The 15,585-nt window shown below is 40.6% G+C and overlaps 1 protein-coding gene across 6 annotated transcripts in view; it reads right to left on the bottom strand.

Moving 5' to 3' along the window:
- Positions 1-15,585, bottom strand: part of KIAA2012 (KIAA2012 ortholog) — a 276,644-nt gene that overhangs the window by 162,454 nt on the left and 98,605 nt on the right. For all 6 annotated transcript variants that reach the window (XM_073646453.1, XM_073646458.1, XM_073646452.1 and 3 more), the window contains exon 10: positions 11,540-11,731. In XM_073646453.1, the coding sequence (XP_073502554.1) occupies positions 11,540-11,731 (192 nt within the window). The remainder of the gene's footprint in view (positions 1-11,539; positions 11,732-15,585) is intronic.

Below are 15,585 nucleotides of genomic sequence, written 5' to 3'. Positions count from 1 at the left end.
TGCAAACTCTATAGGAGATATGTGTACAGCTGTTTCTTTAAAAGGGTTGTCTGGTCTTAAACTACAAGTCTGCAGTCACTCTATGTGACTGCAGACTTGTAAATCCTCATAACATGTGCACTGCACGCTGTGAGGTTTCTCAGTGCCGGCGTAGGAAGTGGGCAGTCATGTGACCGCAAGTATGCAATAGGCATACTCCCAGCCACAATCCAATTAGATTGTTTCTGGCCTTGCTCAATACCCTTGCGTTGAGCAAGTCTTAGCCGATATAGTCGGAATGTGGCCGAGAGTATGCATATTGCATACTTGGGGTCAAATGACCGCCGCTCACGGCACCGAGAACCCTCAGAGGGACCAAAATTGAACTTTTTGGCCACAACCATAAATGTTACATTTGGAGAGAGGTCAACAAGGCCTATGATGAAAACAACACCATTCCTACTGTAAAGCATGGAGGTGGATCGCTGATGTTTTGGGGATGAGTGACCTACAAAGGCACAGGAAACTTGTTAAAAGTTGAAGGAAAGATGAATGTTGCACATTATCAGCAAATACTGCAGGCAAATTTGAACTCATCAGCCCGGAAACTGCGCATGGGATGTACTTGGACATTCCAACATGAAAACAATCCAAAGCACAAGGCCAAGTCGACCTGTCATTGGCTACAGCAGAACAAAGTGAAGGTTCTGGAGTGGCCATCTCAGTCTCCTGACCTCAATATCATTGAGCCACTCTGGGGAGATCTCAAGAAAGCAGTTCATGCTAGACAGCCCAGGAATTTACAGGAACTGGAGGCTTTTTGCCAAGAAGAATGGGCAGCTTTACCATCTGAGAAAATAAAGAACCTCACCCACAACTACCACAAAAGACTTCAAGCTGTCATTGATTTAAGAGGGGGCAATACACGGTATTAAGAACTGGGGTATGTGAACTTTTGATCAGGGTCATTTGGATGTTTTTGGTTGTCATTAAGATTTAAAAAGAGAAAACACAGTAGTTTGACAATAAATGGCTTCACCCAACCAATAACCATGAGTGGAGAAAAAGGTGTTTTGTTATTATTCATGTTCTCTGAAACAAGGCCAAGAAAGCAAAATTTCTGCCGGGGTATGTAAACTTTTGAGCATAACTGTATATATATATATATATATATATATATATATATATATATATATATATATATATATATATATATAATTTTTTTTCTTTTTTTTGGGTGGGGGGAGGGGAGTTATATGGTCAAAAACTCTTATGTCAACTGGTTGCACAGTTAAAGCCAGCCATACACTAGAAGTTTTGGCCAACCAAAAAGTACAATTCAGACCATGCTCTTCTACCCTCACATCTGACACCCTGTATAGGCAGACTGATTGAGAACGAGTGTAACGCTCGTTTTCTGATTATTGGCTCATCTAAATACTCCTTTTTTATTTCATCGAGTATGACAGAAACCAACTGTTGGCTGATATGTTTCAAAAAAGGTGCCGTAATTAAAATGTTGTTCAGAATGAATCAGCTGTTTTAATGTATAGTTTTATTCTCCAAGTTCAACATGACAACCTACACAGAACAACCGCAAATGAAAAGTCATTCAGAAAACTGGTGTCTGAACTTGTAACTAGCACCAACATGACAGAGATGGCACTCTATGTTATTAACGTAGTGCGGCAGTCCTCATAGTAAGTGTAATGTTTGCTGCAAAATATTGCACTAAGGACTGCCACAAAAATTTAATGTGTGATTCCTGTCTAAAGAATGAATTTCAATATGCCCAATTCATTTGTTCTTATCTGGGATAAGACACCCCCAGAGGTATCTGGCAGTGGATTTCTCCCCACTCCACTAAAAACACCTGCGTGCTATGGTGCTGTGAAGAATACTTGTCAGCAAAATTACTATCTGATGTAGAGACAGTTTTCGCTACGGTCACATGATCAGTATTTGGTCAGTATTTGACATCAGTATTTGTAAGTCAAATCTAGGAGTGGGTCAAAAATACAGAAGTGGTGATGTGTTTCTATTATACTTTTTTCCGATTGTTCCACTCCTGATTTGGCTTATGAATACTGATGTAACATACTGATCAAATACTGATAGCATGACCGCAGCCTTAGGCAGATGATTCATTAACCCCTTACTGTCAAAGCTTATTTTCACCTTCCTGACCAGGCCAAATTTTACAATTCTGACCAGTGTCACTTTATTTGGTAATAACTTTGAAATGCTTCAACTTATCTCAGTGATTCTGAGACTGTTTTTTCAAGACACATTGTACTTCATATTAGGCCATGCTCACATGTTCAGTATTTTGATCAGTATTTTACATCAGTATTTGTAAGCCTAAACCAGGAGTGGGTGAAAAATGCAGAAATGGTGACATGTTTCTATTATACTTTTCCTCTGATTGTTCCACTACTGATTTTGGCTTACAAATACTGATGTAAAATACTTACCTAATGCTGAACGTATGAACATGGCCTTAGTGGTAAATTTAGGTCGATATGAGTTGAGTTTACTTATGAAAAAAATTGGAAATTTTTAAAAATTCACAATTTTTGAACTTTGAATTTTTATGCTATGGTCATACCACTAAAAATAATTAATAAATAACATTTGTCACATCTCTACTTTACATCAACATTATTTCTTAACATTTTTTTTTGTTAGGAATGTAGAAGCGTTAAACGTTTAGCCACAATTTTTAATTCTGTAATGAAATTTTGTGACAAAATTTACAAAACCTATTTTATTACAAAATTTACAAAACCTATTTTATTAGGGACCACTTTACATTTGAATCAACTTTTAGAGGCCTATATGTCAAAAAACACCCAAAAGCAACACCATTTTAAAAACTGCACCCTTAAAGGTATTCAAAACCACATTTCGGAAGTTTGCTAACCCTTCAGGTGCTTCACAGGAATTAAAACAAAGTGGAAACAAATTAAAAAGGTGTTATTTTTCCCAAAAAAATGTTGCTTTAGCATTAAATTTTTCATTTTCACAAAGGTAAGAGGAGAAAATAGACCTTACAATTTGGTATGCAATTTCTCCTGAGCATGACGATACACCATATATGATCAGAAACTACTGTTTGGGCGCATAGCAGGGCTTGGAAGGGAATGAGTGCTGCTTGAATTTTGGAGCATAATTTTGGCTGGAATAGATTGCGGACATCATGTTGCCCCCAGAGGTACCAAAATACTAGAAACCGTACAAGTGGCCTAATTTTGGAATTTAACAATGGCTGTGATGAGCATATTGAACCCACAGGTGGTTCACAGAATTTTATAATATTGGGATTTGAAAATGAAAAATTACATTTTTTCCACAAAAATGATGCCTTAGCCTCAAATTTATAATTTTCCCAAGAGTAGAAGGAGAAAATGGGCAGCACAATTTTTTGTGCAATTTCTTCTGAGTGCACTAGTACCCTATATGTGGTGTAGCAAAGCCAGGTAGGCTAGGGCTAAATCCTAGCTGTACAGGCTGTGATTATTCACACCTGGCTGGCTCTGCATATAACCAGGCTAGGTGTTTACCTTAATAATAATAATTTTTTATTTTTTATAGCGCCAACATATTCCGCAGCACTTTACAAATTTTAGGGGGGACTTATACAGACAATACAGAATAAGCATATTTCATATCGAAAGGAGTGAGGGCCCTGCTCACAAGTTTACAGTCTATGAGGAAATGGGGGAGACACAAAAGGTAGAATGAACAACATATATTGTATAATGCAGCCTTGATATACTAAATAGGATAAATAATACATGGACTGGTCGCCTGCCAGTATGTGTGCAGTCCTGACTGAGGCTATTATGTGCATGGTTGGTATGAACCTGAAAATGAAGAAGATTTAAATATGGGGGGAAAACTGTAACGGACAGATAGTGTGTGGAGGCGATACACCAGTCTAAAGAAATGGATTTTTAGGTTCCGCTTGAAACTGTAGGTATTGGGAATTAATCGAACTGTCCTGGGTAGTGCATTCCAAAGAATTGGCGCAGCATGCGAGAAATCTTGGAGACGGGAGTGGGAAGTTCGGATTATGGAGGATTTTAGTTTTAAGTCACTGGCAGAACGGAGGGCTTGTGTAGGGTGGTAGACTGAGACAAGGGAGATGTAGGGGGGTACTGAAGCATGGAGCGCTTTGTGGGTAAGCGTGATAAGTTTAAATTGAACTCTATATTGGATGGGTAACCAATGCAATGACTGGCACAGGAAAGAGGCATCGGTGCAGCGGTTGGCGAGGAATATGATGCTGGCTGCTGCGTTAAGGACGGATTGGAGAGGGGAAAGTTTAGTAAGAGGGAGCCCGATAAGTAGAGTCAGTCAGCTGGGGGGAAGCTGACCAGAGTGGATTTATGTTGAGGCTTTAGAGAGAGACAAGCCAGAATCTCTCTGTGAATAGTCTGCACAGGTTGTATTCACCAAATTGCAAGTATCACTAGTTGCTATGGACGATAGCTGTTTTGTTTGACCAGATTGGGACTAGCTCAGCCATGTATGAGTAGCCCGGGTCTGTGTTGTTTAGTTAGTGCTTGGACAAGGCTAGGCATTTATGTTTATGGTTTTTGTTTGGTACTGTGCAACCAGTGAAAAATAAACGTCACATTGTTTTGATATAAGAATCCAGTGTCTGTGTGAACGCTACCTACTACTACTGTTTGGGAACAAGGCAAGGCACAGTAGGGAAGGAGCACTATTTGAATTCTGGAGCACCATTTTGGCTTGAATAGATTGCAGACGCCATGTCGCATTTGAAGAGATGTGTTCGAAAATTACTTTTCAGGTAAGCTCAGAAGGGAAGGAGTCCCATATTGGAGTCCAGATTTTGCTGAAAGGGTTTGGGGATGCCATAAGTGACCCCAAATACACTTCACATTCCAAGCCCATCATTACCTCTAGACCAGACCATGATTGCATTTACAGTCTCTCTGCTGTCTGGACAAGCCCTGGCTTGGGCAAACCCCATTTGGGAACATGGAGGTCCTAAGACTTGCAATGATGGAAAGTTCCTGGATATGTTCAGAGCGGGGTTTAAGGTATGAAGAAACCCTGGTAACAACCTTCGGGCAGGGTCTGTTTGGTCACATTAAGGATGAATTGGCTGGCAGAGATCTACCATCTTCCCTGGATGCATTTATATACTTGAATACTAGGATTGACCTCTCCGGCAGCTCATTTAGACTCTGGTTCCGCTGCCAATTCCAGCTTCCTACCCAACAGCTTGATCATCCCCTACCTATTGCCTCCATTGATGGACAAGTCCTGGCAGATCCTATTCGATGTATCAACCTGTCAGTCACATTGCAGATTGGAGTTTTGTATTCTGAAAGAATTTCCTCCATTGATGGACAAGTCCTGGCAGTTCCTATTCGATGTATCAACCTGCCAATCACATTGTAGATTGGAGTTTTGCATTCTGAAAGGATTTAGTTCTACGTGCTACCTAAATTCGTAAACTCTGTTCTTCTAGGCCTTTCATGGTTTCGTTTACATGCACCGGTTGTTGACTGGTCCACCTGCTAAATGCTTCAGTGGGGACCATTGTGTGTTACCAATTGCCTATCCAAGGTCCGCCTTCTGTGCCTTCTAACCTTTCTTCTCTGCCCATTGATTATCGAGCCATTGCAGATGTCTTTTGCGAGAAGAAGGTAGAGGTCTTGCCACCCCATACACTTTAAGATTGTCCCATCGATCTTCAGCCTGGCACCTTTCCACCCCAGGGTCGGGTGTATCCTTTATCTCTAACAAAGACTCGGGCCATGTCAGAGTACATCCAAGAGAAGTTAGCCAAGGAATTCATCCATAAGTCCTCTTCTCCTGACGGTGCCGGCTTCTTTCTAGTGACAAAGAAGGATGGGTTTCTAAGTCCCTGTATTGACTATTGGAGTCTTAACAAAATCACCATAGAGAACAAGTACCCCCTGCCTTTGAATTCCGAACTATTTGACAGAATCCGGGGAGCAAAGATTTTCACCAAATTGGATCTACGAAGGGCTTATAACTTGATTCGTATCTGCAAGGGCGACAAATGGAAGACAGCCTTTAATACCCGTGACTGTCACTATGAGTATCTCGTCATGCCCTTTGGTCTGTGCAACACACCTGCCGTGTTTTAGGAATTTGTTAACGGCATCTTTCGGGATCTCTTCTATGTTTCCATGGTTGTGTATTTGGATGACATCCTGATTTTCTCTCCTAATCTATCTACTGTACATTGTAATGCCTGGTACATTGTAGTACCCGTACATTTTGTGCTCAGCTCACGCTTCTGGAGACACGTACCTCGTAAATTAAGCTGGCTCTCATCGCTACAGCACTGACAAACATATGGTCGCTTACTGAGGTTTAGGCACTCTGTGGGGCTCAGAAAGGAGGGGAACATTTGGATTTAGGAGCTGAGATGTCACTGGATTTTTCTGGGGGTACGAGGAGCCATAGCGCTTTTTAAGAAAGAGCCCTATATTTCCATTAAAAGATTATGGACCTGAGTGGGGACTTTATTTTTTTTTCGGTGGATTGAGTTGAAGCTTTTATTTTTGGGAACACTTTACATAAAATTTTGGATCACATTTATCCTGTGCTCTACAGTGAGCACTTACATCGGGGTTTCCATCTAAATCTCCAAATTGTCTCTTCAGACAGGAAGAGGACTAGAGCTCTAGTGCCACCTATAGGAAGTAGCAATCCTAAAAGTCATTATCGACCCTTTAACAAGCCTTGTCACATGACTTAGGATAAAAGCCAGAACCAGAACTATCTAAATCTCTAAACAACATGATTCCAATGAAACCCCCAAGGGATCCATTCACTGTAATGAGGCAGCAGAATTATTTTAGACTCCGTTTGGCCTCTGTTAAGTGGTGTCCTTCTTTTCAGAGGTGCACAAAACTGTGGTCGACCGCGCTTTTGTGCATGCTTAAAAATATTAATAAAAATACAGACACTGCCGGATCATAGGCCATTCAGCATCCAAAGTGACTCCATCTACCCCTTCATAGGGAATGTTCCATTGAACTCCTGTTGCTGCAGTTGATACTGCTGGATCAGGAGTTTGTTGGTTTCCTGTCGGGTCAGCTGCTGCTGGTGCTGCTTTTGCTGCACCTGGACTAACTGCTTCACAAACTCCTCCCTACTTTATGACCATGTTTGCAATGCTGATGCCGCCTCCACCCAGGACATAAGACTTTATCCAGCAATCACCTGTGCTTCTTGGGATTTGTGCCCACATCCAAACCACGAATTCTAAGGATTTAGCTCATTGGTAGTTGGTAGCATTCACCCAGGCATGCAGTTTTCTTGTCCAAACAGGAACGTTTATCAACAACATAAACATCCAGCAGAAAGTAATAACAAAACAAAGCGTCCATCCAGCAGTATGAGAAACAGAGCAGTTCAGCTGCTCAGTATTTAAAGTCCAATACTCAGCCACTTGCAGAGTCTAAGCTACTTACACAGGTCCAAATACCAGAGGTTTTTCACCTCTAGTCCCAGAAAAGGAATGAACAGCTCAGCTGTCCTTTTAAACCAGCTGCACCTCCTGGATTGGAGGGTGGGAATGACTAGTTCAGCCCATTTCTTCTAATCATTCCTAACAAACCTGGACCCATATAGTGGTCTTATTAACCCTCACAGTGCCTCCTATCCAGGTTTCTGCCAGCTGCTTGTCTGCAACAGAAACCCTGATGTAAGCGCACAGAGTACAGCAGACGATAAATATTCACCGCTCCTTACTGTGATCTTTGGGAGGCAGAATGAACAAATCAACAGCCGTTCAAGAACTGGTTTTACTCATTTTTTTTATATTGCACAAGCATTCCAAAGCATTAGATCTCTTAGTGTTACACTGACAAAACGCCTTTTAGACCATGCTCTTTGCATGGTCTAACAGGCCACTGTAGCTGTCAGACAAGAAGGTCTTTACTTGACCTCCTGCTGTCATGACAACCATTGGGCCCCCATGATGGCATTACAGGGGTGTCAATTGGGTGGGAGAGGGTAACCTGTCCCTCTCTCAGCCGTCGAAATGCTGCATTCACTATTGATCACGGCATTTAGAGGGTTAAACGGCCAAAGGTGGTGCGGGCACCTACTCTGGCTGTGACAGCTGAAGCTCAGCTAATACTTAAGCTGAGCTCCCGGCAGCAATTTTGTAGACATAACTCATGTGCCCGCATAATCGCCATGATGTATCGGTACGTCCATTTGCTGGAAGTACCTGCAAGATATGAAGTACTGGTAAGTCAAATGTCGGAAATGGGTTAAAGCAGTAATACCCTTAAAAAGGATCAGTCACCTGGTCAAAAATGGCTAGTTTTATTACTGCTGTTCACCTGAATATTCCAGTTTCTAATTTTTTCTAATTTTCCATACAGTTCCAGAGACATGGGCCTTTTTATTTGCTAAAATTATTTATATTCTTTAGCAAGGGGGTGTGGATCACAGGGTAATTATGAAGAGCAGCCTAAACACATGCCTCTAAAGAACCCTGTGAGCCACGCCCCATTGCTAAAGACCATAAAAATTAGCACCAAATGTAAGGGCCCATATCTCAGGAACTGTATGGCAGGTTTGAAAAAAAAAACAAACTGGAATACACAAGGGAGCAGCAGAAATAAAATAAGGGGAAAAACTGCCTACTTTTGATCTGGTAACATCATCTCTAACCTCATATATACGAGTCAGAAGATCACCGGTATCACTTCAGTTATTTGTTAAAAAAAAACCACAGTTTAACATAAATTCTTCAGTATCTTTCTCAGTAGCGGGAGATGGCAACCATCAGCTATTTAAGGAATTAAAAAAATGAGCTCCAGATGTTCAGGTAACCAAGCTGGAATTCAATATACCATTAAAATGCTGCTAAAGACTTTTTGAAGGACAGCAATTGCTTGTCTTTTTTGCTTTAAAAATTATAATAAACTTCCATCTGTGAGAAATATTAGGTTTATACAGGTTTTCAGTCTTTCAGAGTTCCTAGTAGTGGTGCAGCCTGCGTTTCGGCTATGAGAAAAACAGACTTGTAAATACAATATGCAACCTTTAAATATGGTAGCATATTAAAGAGGTATTATCATAAACATTTATGGTATATCTACAGGATATGCACAAATGTTTGGCAGATTTGGGTTTCACCTTTGGGACCTGCACTTAAAGTGTTGTCTGGTCTTAGGCTACAAGTTTGGAGTCACTCTATGTGACTGCAGAATTAGGAATCCTCACATCACGCTCACTGCACGCTGTAAGGATTCTCTGGTGCCGGGAGCGGGCGGTCATATGACCACAAGTATGCGATTTGGTACTAAACTGTATCTGACCATGCTCAATACACTTGCATTGAGCGAGACCGCACCCATCCAGTTAGCACATGTCTGCATGTATGCAAATCACATACTTGCAGTCACGCACCTGCCTGCTCCTGCTGCCGGCACCGGAGAATCCTCAAAGGGTGCATTGTGCACAGTGTACCGATTCACAAGTCTGAAGTCACATAGTGACTGCAGACTTGTACCTTAAGACTGTATAACCCCTTTAACTCCAGAACAAGGGTCTCTTTTCCATATATTTTCTCTATGGTTGAGGCAGCCAGTTGGTGCATGACAGGACAGGGATTAGGAAACCCTGTTCTGGAGATCTATCAGACAATTATAAAATCAGAAAACTTCTTCAACTTAACAGATATGCTAAAAAAGGTAAAAAATGACACAAAGATGCAATGTCCAGAGAGCTAAAACAATTAGACAAGAGGCTGGTTGTCAGTTTATAGCAAAATATAAAAGTATCCATATACACAGCATTTTGTATAAAAGTAGCTTTATTTAAAACATGACATACCAAAAAGTAATGTAATAATACCAAACTCAAAAATGCAATAAAAAATGCAACTATTCTAATTTACCTAATAGGTACAAAAATGAAGCAGAAAATCTACAACATCTAAAACTCACCAAATACTCATTGTGGGAATGTAGCATTAGAGACCTTTCACCCATTTGTAATGACCTCTGAAGGCAGGTGTCAGTTCTTGCTAAGGTACAGCGGGTTTAAGGGGAGCAGGGTTACATGGTGATTTGGAAAAACATACTCTAAATTTATGAAGGTGAGGGTGGTGTAGATAAGGGACTAAAGGTCTGTTTACACAGTTTGACCAGCGACCGATACAACCGCTGATCGGTAAACTTTTTAATGATTTACACAGGCAGGCAAAAGTAAACAATGCACACTGAGTGATCTATAATACATCATTCAGTGCATATAGGCTGCCATTTTTATCTACAGTCTACAGACCTGTTTACACATAATGGTGCACTTTTATGATGATGATAAATGCTGCATAAAAGATCATTTCACCCGATGAACAAGTGTCTTGCTCATCAGTCTACTTACACAGAAAGATAATCGTGAAATGATTGTTTTTAACAGTGCTTGTTCATAATTATCTTGCAGTGTAAGTGGCCCTTTACTGTAGTTCTTTCAGCCGAGAAGTAACCCACTAGCAACTTAATTTAGGAAAGAGTTACATTATAGCACTGAGCATGCAAACACCACCAGAGTTCATAGTGGGTGCCTGACCAGGGAGATGTCTGGTCTTATTCCCGGTATTAACATCAATGTGATTTTCCAGAATAGTGGCTACTGCACTCCTGATATTACAGTGTAAATATGTGGGGACCACAAGCCGAATAGGGAACGGGTCCCTGACTGCAGAGCCTGTGTGTTCAGAAGTAAAGGGGTTAACGTTTCTCCCTCATTGTTTGCACATCCACCTTCCTCTGATGGTTGGTTTGAGAGGGGTTTAATTCTGTTCCAGTACATTGCTGGCATTAAGAAGGGGTGGTCAGCTTCCCAATGGATCCCCCCACCAGGTGTTCTACAGTATATGGCCATTGGTAAGGAATTTATCTTCCTGTTCTTGTCCCCGCTCCAGATTTTGATGTTGGCACTGTCCTATGATAAGTACCCCCTTATTGGGCCTGATCTGTCGCTCCCCTCCCTCCCCCGATATGATTGTTTAAGATGTTGCCGTTTTGACAGAGTTTTCTATGTTTTAGTCACAGCTGATGGTAAAATGTATCGGTTTGGAGAGTATGGAGCTGAAGACGAAGTTGCCCTCTGACAGAAGTTGTGCATTCTGTTTTGGATTCCGGATGTTATATACTGTTTGCTTTACAGTTAAGAGAATGGTTATGTGAAAGAATAAAAGAAATAAAAGCTGTGTCCCATCCGTTAAAGAGTCATGTGTTCTGTGCCTTATTGGAGCGTTTTATTGCCGGGAGGGAGGCAACCGGCTTATTTAAAGGGTTTGGTGTTAAGGTCTCGGCACTCTTGCTGTGATCTCTCTTTCGCTGCATAATATGCGTTATTAAAAAAAGGTGTTCTATTTGTGTTATATTCTTAATAAATGATATGTCACATGAGCACATAATACAGATCACCTACATTGGTCAGTGTACAATACAATGTGCTGTGTACGTGGAATTCTGTTTTATAAGAAGCTGCAGATCCCAGACTATCACAACGTTTTTACCTTTCAGTTCTTCAGGTAGAGATCCTCTAATGATTCCAGTTGGCAAACCTTTTGAGTCTATGGCACTGGCATTGTTGCCTGCATTTGATGCCTTTAAATTTGCCATGCTGCTTTGGTTCCCAGGTCCCTTTTTGCCATTTATTGGGGGTAGCGAACCTAGTGGAGGGGCTTCTGGGACTAGAAGATCTTCACCTTTTTGAAAGAAACAATAAAGAAAATGAGGTGCATGACCATCGACACTGCGGTACTTTGATTTGACACATTTCCTTCATCAATTGGACACGAGGCATAGACTGTAATTCTTTGTCATATACTTCATTTGCGTCTTTCACAGCGATCAGTGGAGAATGCGTTCATTCATCTAAAACTCAATGACAAATCCAAACTGTTTTACAAACTGAAACAAAATAAATACAACCCAATTCTACATATATTACATAATACAAATCTCTATCATCTCCCCTTCCACTCAGGAGAAGCAAATACAGGAACTGTTTGTATATATATTCCTTATATATACAGTACAGACCAAAAGTTTGGACACACCTTCTCATTTAAAGATTTTTCTGTATTTTCATGACTATGAAAATTGTACATTCACACTGAAGGCATCAAAACTATGAATTAACACATGTGGAATTATATACTTAACAAAAAAGAGAGAAACAACTGAAAATATGTCTTATATTCTTGGTTCTTCAAAGTAGCCACCTTTTGCTTTGATGACTGCTTTGCATACTCTTGGCATTCTCTTGATGAGTTTCAAGAGGTAGTCACCAGAAATGGTCTTCCAACAATCTTGAAGGAGTTCCCAGAGATGCTTAGCACTTGTTGGCCCTTTAGCCTTCACTCTGCGGTCCAGCTCACCCCAAACCATCTCGATTGAATTCAGGTCTGGTGACTGTGGAGGCCAAGTCATCTGGCGTAGCACCCCATCACTCTCCTTCTTGGTAAAATAGCCCTTACACAGCCTGGAGGTGTGTTTGGGGTCATTGTCCTGTTGAAAAATAAATGATGGTCCAACGAAACGCAAACCGGATGGAATAGCATGCTGCTGCAAGATGCTGTGGTAGCCATGCTGGTTCAGTATGCCTTCAATTTTGAATAAATCCCTAACAGTGTCACCAGCAAAGCACCCCCACACCATCACACCTCCTCCTCCATGCTTCACGGTGGGAACCAGGCATGTAGAGTCCACCAGTTCACCTTTTCTGCATCGCACAAAGACACGGTGGTTGAAACCAAAGATCTCAAATTTGGACTCATCAGACCAAAGCACAGATTTCCACTGGTCTAATGTCCATTCCTTGTGTTCTTTAGCCCAAACTTGTCTCTTCTGCTTGTTGCCTGTCCTTAGCAGTGGTTTCCTAGCAGCTATTTTACCATGAAGGCCTGCTGCACAAAGTCTCCTCTTAACAGTTGTTGTAGAGATGTGTCTGCTGCTAGAACTCTGTGTGACATTGACCTGGTCTCTAATCTGAGCTGCTGTTAACCTGCGATTTCTGAGGCTGGTGACTCGGATAAACTTATCCTCAGAAGCAGAGGTGACTCTTGGTCTTCCTTTCCTGGGGCGGTCCTCATGTGAGCTAGTTTCTTTGTAGCGCTTGATGGTTTTCGCAACTGCACTTGGGAACACTTTCAAAGTTTTCCCAATTTTTCAGACTGACTGACCTTCATTTCTTAAAGTAATGATGGCCACTCGTTTTCCTTTACTTAGCTGTTTTTTTCTTGCCATAATACAAATTCTAACAGTCTATTCAGTAGGACTATCAGCTGTGTATCCACCTGACTTCTGCACAACACAACTGATGGTCCCAACCCCATTTATAAGGCAAGAAATCCCACTTATTAAACCTGACAGGGCTCACCTGTGAAGTGAAAACCATTTCCGGTGACTACCTCTTGAAGCTCATCAAGAGAATGCCAAGAGTGTGCAAAGCAGTAATCAAAGCAAAAGGTGGCTACTTTGAAGAACCTAGAATATAAGACATATTTTCAGTTGTTTCACACTTTTTTGTTAAGTATATAATTCCACATGTGTTAATTCATAGTTTTGATGCCTTCAGTATGAATGTACAATTTTCAAAGTCATGAAAATACAGAAAAGTCTTTAAATGAGAAGGTGTGTCCAAACTTTTGGTCTGTACTGTATATGACATTAAAACAAGAGGGATATGGCATATTCATGGATAAGTGGAGGTTCCATCACTAGTTCCCCACTTATGTTGAGCTCATCTATCCTTAGTTCCTCCTGGTGAGCAGCCCTTGAAATCCAGATCAAGATTGAATAGAGAGACACAACTCTCTCCACTCAGTTCTATGGGAATTATAAAAACAGCAAAGCAACTGCTGAGTTACAGAAACCTGTATTGGTAACTATTAAAAGGTAACTTCAAATCTCAGAAAGACAGAAAAGTTTGGGAATATAAACCGATGATGACCTTTGAAACCTTCAGAGCAGGAATGAATGTGTCGCATGGATTTATGTCATTCTACATCAACTAAGAAATGTGGTCCTTAGAACTTTGGGGTCATCGTAACCCTGGACCAGACCTCAATCACCAGACAATAAAACTTTCACACTCCTTATCTATGAACTAATCCAATATTTACGGCCAGAACTGTTTATCTTTCTCCCACAGTAATAGCTCTGCTTTACCTTACCTGTCTCATCTATTACATTATTTCTGTGTCCCATTGTGTATAAATATGTGACTCTTCAGATTTTGCGTTATACTATGCCTGATGAAGAGACCTGAGTAGTCTCGAAAGCTTGCAACTTGTTGCCATCTTTTCAGTTAGCCATTAAAAGGTATCAACCACTGAGGACTCTCAAATCTTAATATTTTTTTAGAAACCTCCTAGTGAGTAAGTAGCTGCCTAATAGGGTGGAACAGGCTTCAGAGACCCTTCATTCTTCAAATACAATAATAATAATAATAATCGTTATTTTTATATAGCGCTAACATATTCCGCAGCGCTTGACATACATTACATTATGTAAAGCATTTTACATAATGTAAAATGTACATTACACATTGTACATTACATTACATACAAATATGTGGGAGTCTCAGAGGATAATCCACAAATGTCTAAGACTCCTTGAAAATGACCTGATTTGTGTTTTGGATACACTTTCTATATACATTGAAAGCATTAACTATGCACTTCAGGTGACCTTTTTTGACAAATGTTTTTCAGCTATATTGATATCCAGGAGCATAAAAAGCATATGACAGTAAGGTGGTGCATTACTAATGTGCTTTCCGACAGGCTTTATAGAACTAACACATGAGAGTGTGCTTAACACATCAAAGGAAGACATGTTGTTTTGGCGATGCACTAACTCAGTACAGATGTTTTTAGGTCTGAACATCATAAGCCCATCATATTGATATTGGATATAAAGACTGGTGTAAAATAAAGACCTTACTATGTAATGTGACTTCAGTCACATTTATAGAGTGAATTTAAATATTCCTCCAGCAGGCAGACAACACATCTTTTCCTGGCCTGTCCCCTGCTCTCTCTCATACTGCTTCGTTATGTGCAAGTATGTCTTAGATAATACAATAGGTAGGTGCCAATGTACCTTAGATAACTGTTGGCCCATTGCTTATTTGGATGACAGCTATCTCTGCCAACTCTCCATATATGTGCACACTCAGTATGGCTGAGCATGCACATGTTTTTAAAGGGAAGCTATCATCAAAAAATGACCTAGTGTTTAACTCAGATTTTTATGTAACATGCATTTGTAAAAAATGTTGTCAATTTTTTTTTACATATCACAAGTTGTAATAATAAAGAGAAATCTTGCAATTTTAACCTTGGCCATTGGGAATTGATTAGATTCATAGACAACGATTGATCAAATTGTTTATGCCAGTTGGCGTAAAACACTTAGAAAGTAGCAAACATTTTTTCGCAACACAGAGTTGCAGCTTTTGATGTTTATACATCAGTTTCGTCCAACTCCACTATAACGGGCTTAGCTGAGGATGAGCTGGGGTGAGACGGGCCATGGCTATGCCGCTCATCAA

This window comes from Phyllobates terribilis, unplaced genomic scaffold (genome assembly GCF_046119375.1).
Source record: "Phyllobates terribilis strain yellow unplaced genomic scaffold, ASM4611937v1 Scaffold_9__5_contigs__length_417890890, whole genome shotgun sequence".
NCBI lineage: Eukaryota > Metazoa > Chordata > Amphibia > Anura > Dendrobatidae > Phyllobates > Phyllobates terribilis.
The sequence above is the reverse complement of the archived record's forward strand: the minus strand, read 5'-3'. Positions and strand labels throughout refer to the sequence as shown.